Below are 13,391 nucleotides of genomic sequence, written 5' to 3'. Positions count from 1 at the left end.
CCTAAACAATTACATGGAATATCCATGAAATCTGAAATTTTGTTCACAATATGATAAATGCTCGTCTGTTCAAACAATATTTGCATATTTTCAAAATTGTATGCAAGTTCAAGTTAAGTTCACGAATTCAAAATATTTCCAAGTTCTTTTTTTATTCAATTTCTCAAATTCTAAAAGTACACGAGTTCAAAAGAACATAGTGAATTGCATTCGTGATTGCAAAAATATTAGCGAGTTTAAAACAATATTCACAAAATTCAAAACAATGATCATGAAATCAAACAATATTCACAGCTTTTAAATAATATTAGGGCATTGGAACACTTGTTCACGAACTTTAAAAAACTCCCCATGTTCCCAAAATTCTCACAAACATCAAAACATGTTTGTGAGTTGGATAAATATTCATGTATTTCAAGAAATGATCACGAATTCAATGTTCAGATACTTGAAAACGAAAATTAGGAACTTGACAACTGTTCTTGATTTTCAAAATGATTGTGAATTTGAATGTGTTTTGTGATTTTCTAAAAATTTCATGAATTTGTAATCGTCTTCAATTTTCCATAAAGTTAATACCTTTTAGAAAGTTCAACGATGAAAAATGAAAAAGAGAAAGTGAAAAAAAAACCTGAAAGACAGAAAGAAGGCCGATACACTCTTATGGACCTGCTATACCGCGCCCGCCATGGAGGATATAATCCGCGACATATCCTCTCCGGGCACAAACATGTCTTGCTGCAAGCGATACATAGTATTTCAAATATTGGCCGGGCCAGTTCACGCGAGGGACTGCCTCTTTTACTTTTGTTTGTTTTACATTTTATTTTATTTTTGATGCAAATATACTTTCTGTAATGTTTTGAAAATACTAATAATCATACATTTGAAAAATGTTAAATGTGTATAGAAAAAAATGTTGAACATGTATACAAAAATTATAGAATGTGCGTGGAAGAAGTTCATCATGTATTCGAAATATATTAACAAAGAATTTGCAAAAAATGATTAAACAAGTAATTGAAAAATGTTAATCAAGAGTTTGAAAAATGTTTAATGTGTATAGGAAAAATGTTGACCATGTATTAAAAACAGGAAATCTTTTTGTCAAGTATATCAAAACATATTAATCAAGCATTTCAAAAATATACACCCTTTATTTCATAATGTAGTGTGTCCGCGCTTTACGAGATTTAAGTTTGATTATAACTTTAACCAACGTGAACAATTGCGGCATGAGCAAAAATTGTACCATTGAATTCATATTCGAAAGAAGTTTTCAATGTTATAGTTTTTGCTCCCGCACAATTCGCCCACGTTGGTTAAATTTGTGCTCAAACTTAAATCTCAAAAAGCATGGCTGCGTCCACTATTTGCTTTTTTGTTTACTGTAGATACTGCCTATTTGCTAGCTCCAACTTCCCGCCTGTTATTCCCTTTGATGTTCCCCGCAGGCCGCAGGGGTAATGTATGTCGTCCCTTCCATCTCATTTATCTACACTGTGGCGTATATTTTTCAAATTTGGAAAGGGAAATAAATATCTCCAATAATTTTTGAATACGTGAACAATTTTCGATAAAGGAAACATTTTTGAAAACTCACAAACATTTTTTGAATATGTGAACACTTTATTGATAAGGGGAACATTTCTCAAAACTCCAAATAAAAATTTGGAAACGCAAATAGTTTTAAAGCCGTGAACAATTTTTGAAACATTTAAAAGAAATGCAGAACAACATGTGAAAATGAGAACATTTTTAAAATTTCGTGCATTCTGCGTCAGGCCGCAGGGGTAATCTACCCCCGTCCCTTCCATCTCATTTGTCTGCACTGTTGTCAGTACAGAAGACCTCTTGCTCTGCACTGCATTCTGAATCAATTTTAAACACTGTGAACCAGACGTTTTACAGTCGAAGGGGACAGTGATGTCATGCATGTGGGGTGCAAAAGTATTCTATCCCCGTAAAATTCGGCCGTTAGCCGCCGGTCATGTTTTAGCGTCGATCGGTGCGTCCAACTGCATGGATCGGAGCACCTCGGACGAGCCCATCGAGGAATCATTCAGCTTGATCCAAGAAAAACGATTAATCAGCAAGTTGCAAGCAGCACTAACAATCTTATACAGTATATAAGTAGCCTGCACGGCTAAATGCCTGACCATATATATAAGCAAGCAGAGAAGCAGAGTAACTGGTGGAGTGTAGTAGGGAAGTTACAGTAGCTTGTTAATCAGCGGTCATGGAGGTGGAGGCGAGGAGTGGTGGCAGCAGCGCCAGCGAGGGGAGATGGTCGCAGTCTGGAACGTCGCTCCCCGTCAGGAACGTCCAGGCTCTGGCGGCGTCCGCCGGCGAGCTGACGGCCGACACGATCGAACGGTACATCCAGAAGGTCGTCGACGGGGACACGGTTCTCGCCGAGTGCTCCGACGAGGTTCCGATCATCGACCTCGCCAAGCTCCTGGACGCCGAGTCGGTGGAAGCGGAGGCCGCCAAGCTCAAATTTGCCTGTGAAGACTGGGGATTCTTCCAGGTGCGGATTTATATGTCCCATTTTTCGGAAAAAATATTATCATTGGTAAGGATTTGTTGCGTCATCAAGGAAAGTTAGAGCATCGGGCATAGCAAATATCACCCTTGGTCTCTCCTATTTATCCGTCCATGCAGTCATATTTTTTATATTTGTTTTCTCATATATCCAGTCACTAGCACGTGACTATTAAAGAGCAATAGAAAGAAAGAAAAATAAATAAACAAAAGAAAAAAAAAGATTCGAGATGGGGTCGCGTCCTACGTGACGTACTGACTGGACGCGTCCGGATGCGTCCGTGAGCTCTCATATCCACCTTATATTTAAGATGGATATGAGTATGTACGGACATCCCAGACGTATAAGGATGATATAAGGTCCGGTTGAGCTTTTTTTATCCTTCTCTCCTGTTTGATCACAGACCGGACGCTTTCACGAGCATATGAGAGATCATTTAAGGCGTCTGACTGTGGATGTTTTTAATTACATGCCAAAAATGCTGAATGTTATTGTATCTCGGTAGCACAAACTGGTCACTAATGAGGTCTTGTCTTCACAGTCGAGACATATAGCACAAGTATCATACATACAAGAACAAACTATTATTGGTCTATCATAAACTTTGTTTCTAAACACAATTCCTTATAATATAGACCATACAAATTCAAATCGAAGGAACTTGTTTCCAGGTTCTAACCGTAGGTAAGTGGTAGCCGGTGGATTTACATGGTATTCACCGGGAGGAGGAATATGCAATACGCCTTGGGTGATGCCCTCTGATATTGTTCGAGTATACATAGTTAGTGTACATCAATAAGGTGAGGCCGGCTCCGACATGGGAGCAGCCAAAGCGGCGCACCGGCTGCTTGTTCTGCTGGCAGTGGTGGAGGTCCAAGTACCTTTTTTCCTTTTTCTTTTTCAAAAAGGAGGTTAAAACTCTCAATCCTGCATTAATCGATGCATATATCATCTTTATTAATTACTTGACAAAGGTATGATAACAACATATATCAAGTCATCCGAAACAACCAGTCACACTTATAAACTCGATAATATAAAGTACTCTCATTTCACATATATAAAATCGGTGTCGTCGTCGAATCATCCGCATAATAATCCTACAGCCGGTGCAGCAAACCTAAAGCATTCACCGCATGCAGACGTTTTATTTTTCTAATTATCTTAAGTTTTTTTATTTTGTTTCTACGTTTTGGTTATGGACTTGTTACGTGCATCAAATCACCACCATCTTAGTGGTCACACAACTTTGATTGTGTTTGTGGAGTTAAACTTGTCTACTTTCAACAATATACATTATTTTTCTAGATATTTATCACTAGATCCGGTGTATCCATTGCTAAAACACAAAAGTTCATATAAGCAAGACTATTTCTATTTGTCTAACCTCTACAATCTGTAGGTTGTAAACCATGGAATACCAATTGAGTTAATCCTGGGTATGAAGCACGACGTTCAGAAGTTCTTTCAGCTCCCCCTCAAAGTTAAGAATGCATATGCGCAACGAGTAGGAGATCTTCAAGGTTATGGTCAAGCATTTGTTCTCTCTGATGATCAAAAGCTGGACTGGGCAGACATGTTTGGCCTCTTCACGCAGCCACCTCAGGCCCGTGATATGAGTTACTGGCCAAGCCAACCTCCTACTTTCAGGTTAGGTTGTGTATGCTTGAGACATCTCATATTTCTAGCTGGATAATAAAGGGAAATTAAAAGATTCCTGTCTAATCAAAGATAACATTAAGAAGATTATTTGAATATATCCAACATGAGATTTGAATAAAGATTGGATTCCTAAACGTTCCAGTTAGTCACATGTAATCATTTGGTTACCAAAGAACATGCCAATACTTTAAATGAAGGGTGGCATCTTGCGTTCATTGCCATAATGTGCCATGTTTGTGACTAGCTATGACACTTAGTTGAATTCAATAATTTCTTGATCAAACATATATCTCGAGAAACTTACTAAAATATGAAAAGAGAGGATCCAGTGAAATTAAACATTTTCACAAAATAAATTAACTATAAATTTCCAGGTTGTTTTTTTGTACAAATATCTAGCAATTGGTTTGTTAGTGTTCATGGTGTGCCCAACAAAGGACAAGCTTCAATGGCTAAACAAACAACAAAATGTAGTTTGAACTTGCTATTTATACTTTATACTAACCATCGATATCCCCTTAAAATGATTCCTGAGTGAGTTCAATTAAAGTTCCTGAGTATATAATTTTTACCAACATCTCACAGTAACACTTACATTATTAATTTTATAATCCCAGGAATTCGATCGAAGAGTACTCCTCCAATTTGATGAAAGTTGCTCATTCTCTTGCCACCTTTGTTGCCAAAACACTAGATCTTGATCCTGAATTAATGGCAGACAAACAAGTGGGCCAATTTCTCAGAATGAACTACTACCCTCCATGCGCAAGGACGCCCGAAAAGGTTTTAGGCTTCTCACCGCATTCTGATGGATCTTTTCTAACTATCCTGCTAGAAGTAAATGCAGTTCAAGGTCTACAAATTAGAAGGCAAGGTGCATGGATCCCAGTGAAACCACGTGTCAATTCATTATTGGTGAATGTGGGTGACTTTCTTGAGGTATGGTGTTAAACCTAATTTGCAATCCAGGAATGAAACACGATCAATTTAGAGTTGATAGTGTTTTACTGACCCAAGTAAAAATTGAGTAGAGTAGAGAGAGATGTTTCATGCATAAATAACATGGGCATATTACACTATTTTCAAAGTATTTCCACCTTATAAAAGTGAGGAATTTGGTATATTGTTTAACTAAAATGAACTTTTGTTTGCAGATTATGACAAATGGGAAATATAAGAGCATTGAGCATAGGGTCACCATAAATGCCCAGAAGGAGCGACTATCCATATCGGCATTTCAAGTTCCAAAGTACGATGGAATAATTTCGCCAGTTTTGGGCACTGCTAACGAGAAGGTGCTATACAAGACAATGAGAGTAGAAGAGTATGCAAGACTCTATTTGTCAAACAAACCAGATGGAAAGAGAACACTTGATTATGCGAAGTTATGCTAAATATAAGGCTTATGTACTCTACTTTGTCTTCTAGATAAATGATCGTCAAATAAATTTTGAAGGTTCCTTTACTCTCTTGAGGAAATTTGACCCTTCGGTGTAATAAGAAAATATATTTACTGTTGGGGCTAATCGTTGAAAGGTTTGTTACTTTGTTTGAATCTCCATTTATTTTGTCATTGAAAAGAAAAATCACGAGCGACATCTAGCAAGCCCTAGTTTCCACTTATAAATATGTAAGTCGGGTAGTACTTCTAAACCTGTGTATGCTAACTGTTTATTGGTGTGATATATGAAAACTAGCAAAAATAGTCTGAAATCAAACTTAAATCATTGCTGTAAAAGAGGATTTCTTCCACTATTATAAACCCGGAATAGGTGATTTTTAATTTGTTGTGTTTTTCACCTTTGTTTTCCCTCCCTCGAGTCAACTCACATCCTTCCTGGCTCAAGCTAATTTCCATGTTAGTAATGCACTGTCATTTATCTTCCATTTCAGAGATAAGCTGGCTTTCCTTTTCATGGTTGATATTTTTATCCTAGTCACATGGGCATTTGGGTATCATAAATGGTTGCTTCTTCTATACGTATTTACACGTATAGTCACCCATGAACATGATTATATTATATGCTTTAGACATAATAAAAACATTTACTAGTAATGTAGTAACAAAATACGAGTAATCTAGTAAATTAGTTGGTCAAAGCGGAAGTTTACAGACAAGGCACACACATCATTGATTATGGGAGAAGCTCAACTCATTTCAATCCCAACTATTATGCCACCTCACCTCTTTTTTTGGAAAGTTTGATTTTTTTGTCACCTCACATTTTTTTTGGAAAATTATAATTATTAATCAAAATTATAAAACTCTAAAATTTCAGTATAGGTCTATGAATATTTTGGGAAATATTTTGCGTAGCCATTTGAAAGTTTGGACTGTTTTTGCAAATTTCAGCCAAATTTGAATAAAAACTTGAAACCAATAAACAATAGAGTTTGCACTAACCGGTATTTCAACCATTCTAATCTCAACCCATGTGTCGCTCCACTCGGATGTTTTGGGTGACGCCGTAACCAACATGATGCTGACAATTCTTTGCCCTCATCCCTGCTCCCCAAGAGAGCTTGTGTGGCATGGCTCTCTCCTCGTGCTACTCGCGAGAGTGTGTGTGTGTGTATCACACTCGTGCTTTTCAGTTCGATGCTTTAGAGAATAGAGATAGACCTCAACAACGGGGAGCTACTGATCCGACAAGTCACTACGTTGGAAGCAGTACCCTTGTGCTTCATCATTGTGAATGGCTCGTGGTGGGGAGCTACAACTGGTCCTGCGTGGTGAGGCAGATGTGAGAGACGAGTGGCTTCGACTAGGGGTCTGGCCACTTGCCATCGGCCGACGACAAGAGTTGGTTTCAGTTATCGATGTGTTCCACTTCTTCTCCTAGCTCTTCTTCTCTTGAAATGGTGCCTACACATCTCAGATCTAGTGAATATTCGACTTGTGTTCGTTCGAAGCTGGTCAAGTTTGGATCTGGATGGATTTCATGACAAGTTAGATCCTAGGGATGGGCTTGTTAGCCGGTATGAAACCTCATGGCCTTGAAAATCTTTTCTTTGCACGGGCTTGGCGGCACAAAGATGTTCCCTATTTGGTGTGAGCTACAGTGTTTGCGGGCATGGCTCACAATTCAAGGTGAAGGTCGATAACCACTACCTTGAAGGCGCATGGTGGCTGGTGATCGGCGTTCAGTGGCGGTGGTGTGGTGCTTATCTTGGTGGCCAAACATTCTAGGTCTGGAGGTGGGGGCGCTTACACCGTTGTGAAAGTTGGTCCTAAATTTGTCGGGCCAACAGTGTGACATCCATGGGCGTCCTCCCCTTCTTGAAGGCACCATCGTAAGCATTCTATGACATCAATCGTATTCTTGCTGAAAGCACCATATCTTTCGGACCGAGAGGTAGTGATACTCGTACGTCGTGCATGTCCTAAAGGCAATGCCTTGAAGTTCACGATTTGTTGTTATCCTGAGGGTTGCATGATGGCAATGGTGACTTTATTCGATTGAGGTGAGGCCTGATGCGCTAAAGTGTTCTTCTCAACCGGTCAGTTCACTCACCCGCACGGCGGTTGCATTCTCAGTGAACTTCGGGATGCGGGAATTGACGTCTCTTGTTAGTAGGGGGCTTGTTCCTCTTGTGTGCCAAAGATTGTTGTAAGGGTGGTGTGCTCTTGTTGGTCCGGTCGTCTCGATCTTCGCGTTGGCGGCTCAGCTTCGTTGGACAGTGCTACTTCTTCTTCGTGTTTTCTTCGGCATGGCTTGCCCTTTCTTATGCATCTTTTGTTTAGTTTTTTAGGCCTTCTTGAAATTTGATTTCGTTTCGCTTTATACAGGGATAACAACTTTAGTTATGAAGCACGACGACTTTCTGTTTGGACGACAACTTTCAGTTTTTTTAATGATGATTTTAGTTAATAAAATGTCAGTGTGGTGTTACCTTGTGCCGACACTTGTCATTTGGGTAACTAATTACCCACAAAAAAATCATTAGTTTAACGTCAGGCCACGGCCTTCTTTCAACAAAAAAAAAGTCCGCCAGCAAGTAACAGGATTATGACTGCATGTACAAAGGCCTGTTAACCACGCCACAGCAGATCTGGAAGTGTATCAGTGCAAAAGTATTCTGTGGCCGGTAAAATTCGGCCATTAGCCGCCGGGCATTCTTTTTGGCATCGATCAGTGCGTCCAAACACATGGACCGGAGGGCCCTCCGGAGGAGCCGATCGAGGAATCATCGTTCGCATCTTCTGACCCCTTTCATGTAACATGGCATGCAGCTTAACTATCAGTCCCCTATAATAGCTTAATCATAGGCTGTATCTCTGTACAAATAAGCCAGCAAAAGTAAGTTAATAAGCGAGATCACCATTAGACGTAGTGGAGCACTAGCTATACTGATGGAGGTAGAGGCAGCGAGACCGAGTGGCAGCGTCAACGAGAGCAGGTGGTTGAAGCTGGGAGTGACGCTTCCCGTCAGGAACATCCAGGCTCTGGTGGCGTCCACAGGCGAGCTGACGGCCGACACGATCGAGCGGTACATCCAGCCCGACATCGACGCCCTTGCTGTTCTCGACGAGCACTCCGAGGAGGTTCCGGTGATCGACGTCGGGAAGCTTTTGAGTCCCGAGTCTGTCGAGGCAGAGGCCGTGAAGCTCAAGTTTGCCTGCGCAGAGTGGGGATTTTTTCAGGTGCGTCATTCAAGAAATGAACTTGATGCCATACAAATAATGAGTATAAGAAATTTATTTAGTTTTTTTGCTTATACTGCTTTGATTGTTCATGCTTCAAAAGTTTAAGGTCCGATATAGTTGGTATTGGAGCTCAAGGACAAAATCTGGAACCAGTCTATAGATACGAAATGTACCTTTTCTCCAAAAATTAATGACTAGATTCAATCATTCCATCCTTCAAAAATTATGTTTGATAAAGCATGACTACTTGTTGAACTGTTGAGATTTGCAGGTTGTAAATCATGGAATACCAGATGAGGTCATCATGGGTATGAAGCATGATACTCAGAAGTTTTTTCAACTCCCCATCGATGTTAAGAATGTATATGCTCAGCGGCAAGGGGATCTTCAAGGTTATGGTCAAGCGTTTGTTGTTTCTGATGATCAAAAGTTAGAATGGGCAGACATGTTTGCTCTATTCGCACAACCACCCGAAGCCCGTGATATGAGTTACTGGCCATGTGAACCCAATACTTTCAGGTTAGACTTTGTATGTTCGAGTTATGTATATGGATTAGAAAGGAAAATAAAAATGCCTTTTTTTCAAAGAATTAAATTTAGCAACTTAACTAATTTGGCGCAACACCCAAGTTCAATAATGATTAGATTCCAAAAATTTACAAGATTGACTTAGTTACATGTAATCTTTTGGTAAAATGGACAAACATGCCAATTTTGAGATAATAGCATGTTTTTCACTACTGTAGCGTGCCATGTTTGTTAGTGTGACCTTTGAAACATGATTTTGACATATTATGCATTTTCGTATGCATATGGAGCGTGTGTTACGTGTTCATAACATTTATTAGCCTCATAACATTAACTCGTAGGTCAAAGAGGAGGAGTACCAAACATTTATATAGGCATTATTATATCGTTATTATTGTTACTACCTCCGTCACGGTTTAGAAGGCACAGTTAGAGTTGCGTGCGTTTCCAAAATAAACAAAGATTAAGGCGCGGAAGCAATTAATGCTATTAATTAGTACTAGTACTCCACTCATATGCATGCATGAACTACACTCGCGTACTACTGATTTGGCGCCATTGAAACGGGCGAGCTGTTTTGAGGAGAGAAGACTGGCTGCATCTATTCCTGTTCCGTCTATAAAACGAGCAGATTTGGCGCGGCTGATTTCGTTTTGGCTGTAAAATTTCCGTTCTGGAGGCGGGATCAATAGCGGGAGCTGTTTTGGAGGCGAAATTTTCTCTCCTTCCATGGCAGCGAGCGGGAAGAAAGGAGGGAAGGAGAAGGACTTGCGTGAAGATGGGAGGGAAGGAAATCAATCCCAGCGGCCAGCGGGCCCTTGCATGCGCTGGTTATTAACTTCCTGGCTGTGGGAACATCAAAAGTCTGTTTTTCTCACAGTTAATTAGACGCATTAGGAGTACATCTGATACATCTCACAACCAACCGGTGACTACCTTGGTCCCTGTGATTTTCCATGCGTGCCTTCTAAACCGTGACGGAGGTAGTACGCATCTCCTCAATTCTAAAGCAGCACAAAAACAATAGAGGAGAGATTCAATGAAGATTAAGGTTTTCACTCTTTGACCCCGAGCACCCTTTTACAATTTATATATACAACACTTTGTAGCCCCAACTATGCTAAGGACTCAAAGTAAACTTCATCATAAATATCTAACAACAGAGACTTTTATGGTTCATGGTAGTTCCTAACAAATAGTCGATGCGGGGTTTATACAAGCGACAAAATGTTTTTCGCGCAGGGGGTGGGGGTGGGGGTGCGCTTTTGGTTTGTACTTGACAGTAACACAAGCTAGCTCCGGTCACATAACACCTGAAATATTTCAGTGTCTACCAATATCATGAATAACATAGAAACATTATTATTTGTTTTGCTCGCAGGAATTTTATTGATAAGTACTCCTCAGAGGTGATGAAACTTGCTCACTCGCTTGGCATCTTTGTTGCTAAAACACTAGATCTTAATCCCGAACTGGTGAAAGACAAACACGTGGCACAATTTCTCAGAATGGGCTACTACCCTCCATGCGCACCTATGTCAGAAAAGGTTCTAGGCTTCTCAGCGCATTCTGATTTATCATTTCTAACTATTCTATTGGAAGTTAATTCAGTCCAAGGTTTACAAATTAAAAGGCATGGTGCATGGATACCCGTGAAACCACGTCGTGATGCACTATTGGTGAATGTGGGTGACCTTCTCGAGGTATGCCTCGTAAGACATGTTAAGTTAATCATATAACATCTCAAACTAAATGTTATATAAAATAGGGAAATAATGTTTTTTAATCCTTATTTGTGCGTATTGAAGAGAAAACCTCACCTCCATAAGTTTTTCCACTGAGAAACAGTAAAACCCAGGCACATTGACCAAATGAAAGCAGTTATATTTGGCGTGTCGTCGTGTATTAAGTTGCTACCCGATTTAGTAAAATTACTTCACCATCATTTATCACATCTTATACTATTAATTTTACCACACTATATGCCACTTCAACCAAATTACCATGATTTTGGGTCAGAGTTGTTTCTAAATATTTTGGGGAGTTTGAGAGCAGGAAAGTAAAACATTCACCCAACCAAACAAGTGGTGCACCGAGGCAACTTTGTACCCCTCCCCAGTATCATGCAACCTTTGTTGAGAAAGCTCATTATTCGCCAAAGAAAGACTCATTCTAGTTTGTCAATAAACAAGCTGCTTGAATACTATTATTCCTTTTCTCTTACCATCATTCAGATCATGTTACAATAAATGAGAAATAGTTTGCTAATGTTCAACAATTTCCATACTACTTGTTTCTATTTATCAATTCCAAGAAATCTTGATCAAATAAGACCCAAAAAGGCCTTATAAGCAACGGTACCTTTTTCTAGAGATTAGGGGTGCATTCTAGACAAAACAATAGTTGAATGGTGTATAGAGAAGTTTCTTTTAGGCAATGTCGTGTGTAGTTCTACAACTACTTTCAACTTTATGTGGGAAACTTTTTTTCAAGGATATAGATGAGAAAATTGATATTTTCTAATTTAATTTACTTATTTATTTATAGATTATGACAAATGGGAAGTACAAGAGCATTGAGCACAGGGTCACCATAAATGCCCACAAGGAGCGACTAACCGTGTCAGCATTTCACCTCCCAAATTATGATGGAATAATTTCACCAATTTTGGAAACTAGAGAAGAGAAGTTGTTATACAAGACGGTGAAAATAGAAGAGTATGCCAGACTTTTTTTCACAAACAAACTAGAAGGAAAGAGAGCCTTGGATCATGCAAAGTTATCCCAAATATAAGGAAGGATTTTCTACCCTAATTTATCATTCTAGATATACATTCATAGACTCAATTTTGACGCTTCCCTGCAATGGATATATATTTTTCATTGTGACCAATCAGTGAAATATTTTCCACTTCATTTGAATCTTTGCATTAATTTTCGGGTAACTTCTTCCTCTATTACTTATATGATGATATTTGAAAGATGAAAATTAGTTTATTGCAAACCTTGGTTCCATACCATCCCAGCAAGAAGGATGGTGCCAAGCGGAAGACGCGATAATTAAAATACGGCCGCCATAACTTAACTGCAGTTCTACAACATCATGAAATTCGTCCTTTGGCCACCCCACCAGCCATTTTTTTAGCATCTATCGGTACGTTGAAACACATGGATTGAGGAATCATCATTGGCATCTTCTGACTTACATAATAGCCTAGTTGGTGCCTTGGTGGTTGCATGGCTGTACAAATAAGCAAGCAGAAGTAACTTCACTAGCGAGAGCACGTAGCGGAGAACCAACTAACTATACTGATGGAGGTGGAAGCAACACTGAGAGTGAGAGGAGGCGGTCGAAGCTCGGAATGACGCTTATCGTCAGGAACGTTTAGGCTCTGGTAGTTCTTGCCGAGCACTCCAAGAAAGTTTCGGTGATAGACCTCGGCAAGCTCTTGAACCCCGAGTCTGTGCCTCCGTGGAAGCGGAGGCCACGAAGCTCAGGTTTGCCTGCACAAGAAGGGTTGCGCCAAAGAGAATATGACACTAACAAATTGGGAAACAATAGCCTCACTAGCCACCCAACCAATTGTTGGTACTTAGTTTTTGGTTAGCCGGGGCTACGACTATCTCATTTATGATTTGCTCTGGCCTGTATAGTATTCCCTATGTAAATAAATATAAGAGTGTTTAAATCATAACAATAGTAATCTTAACACTCTTATATTTCTTTACGGAGGAAGGATAAAACATTGTAAAACAGAATGGCCGGCAGATGGGCTCAGCACGCGTTCTTGATTCCGAGCGTGTCAACGCAACTTTTTTAGCATATATTTTCTCTGCACCTAAATAATTGTAGTTGAAGAAAACTATCCTCATAAATTTTGAACACTAGCGGCTAGGAATTGTTTAGCATCGTTAGAGCATCTACATCCGAACTTAGCAAATATGATTCCCTAAACTCCCGCGGACGCGCCCGATTTGTGGCCGAACGTGTTCGTTTTGAGCCCCTATT

General features: G+C 39.7%; 2 protein-coding genes across 2 annotated transcripts; both read left to right on the top strand.

Annotated features, from left to right (window-relative positions):
* The first annotated feature begins 2,239 nt into the window (after window positions 1-2,239).
* LOC123425057 (S-norcoclaurine synthase 1-like) lies at window positions 2,240-5,601 on the top strand. The gene is made up of 4 exons (XM_045108721.1): window positions 2,240-2,530; window positions 3,948-4,195; window positions 4,825-5,146; window positions 5,362-5,601. The coding sequence occupies exons 1-4, from the start codon at window positions 2,240-2,242 to the stop codon at window positions 5,599-5,601; spliced, it is 1,101 nt and encodes a 366-aa protein (XP_044964656.1).
* Window positions 5,602-8,561: 2,960 nt separating this feature from the next.
* On the top strand, window positions 8,562-10,075 carry LOC123425056 (2-oxoglutarate-dependent dioxygenase 11-like). The gene is made up of 3 exons (XM_045108720.1): window positions 8,562-8,852; window positions 9,127-9,374; window positions 10,015-10,075. Exons 1-3 carry the CDS (start codon window positions 8,562-8,564, stop codon window positions 10,073-10,075), a joined length of 600 nt encoding a protein of 199 aa, XP_044964655.1.
* The last annotated feature ends 3,316 nt before the right edge of the window (window positions 10,076-13,391 follow it).

This window comes from Hordeum vulgare, chromosome 2H (assembly GCF_904849725.1).
Source record: "Hordeum vulgare subsp. vulgare chromosome 2H, MorexV3_pseudomolecules_assembly, whole genome shotgun sequence".
Lineage (NCBI taxonomy): Eukaryota > Viridiplantae > Streptophyta > Magnoliopsida > Poales > Poaceae > Hordeum > Hordeum vulgare.
The sequence above is the reverse complement of the archived record's forward strand: the minus strand, read 5'-3'. Positions and strand labels throughout refer to the sequence as shown.

What these genes read in the sequence shown, in the direction of transcription:
- LOC123425057 (XM_045108721.1), top strand. Translation starts at nt 2,240, where the DNA reads ATGGAGGTGGAGGCGAGGAGTGGTGGCAGCAGCGCCAGCGAGGGGAGA. An exon ending in AGCCAACCTCCTACTTTCAG is followed by an intron (nt 4,196 to 4,824) that starts GTTAGGTTGTGT and finishes TTATAATCCCAG; the next exon opens with GAATTCGATCGAAGAGTACT. An exon ending in ATGTGGGTGACTTTCTTGAG is followed by an intron (nt 5,147 to 5,361) that starts GTATGGTGTTAA and finishes TTTTGTTTGCAG; the next exon opens with ATTATGACAAATGGGAAATA.
- LOC123425056 (XM_045108720.1), top strand. Translation starts at nt 8,562, where the DNA reads ATGGAGGTAGAGGCAGCGAGACCGAGTGGCAGCGTCAACGAGAGCAGG. An exon ending in CAGAGTGGGGATTTTTTCAG is followed by an intron (nt 8,853 to 9,126) that starts GTGCGTCATTCA and finishes TGAGATTTGCAG; the next exon opens with GTTGTAAATCATGGAATACC. An exon ending in TGTGAACCCAATACTTTCAG is followed by an intron (nt 9,375 to 10,014) that starts GTTAGACTTTGT and finishes TAAAACGAGCAG; the next exon opens with ATTTGGCGCGGCTGATTTCG.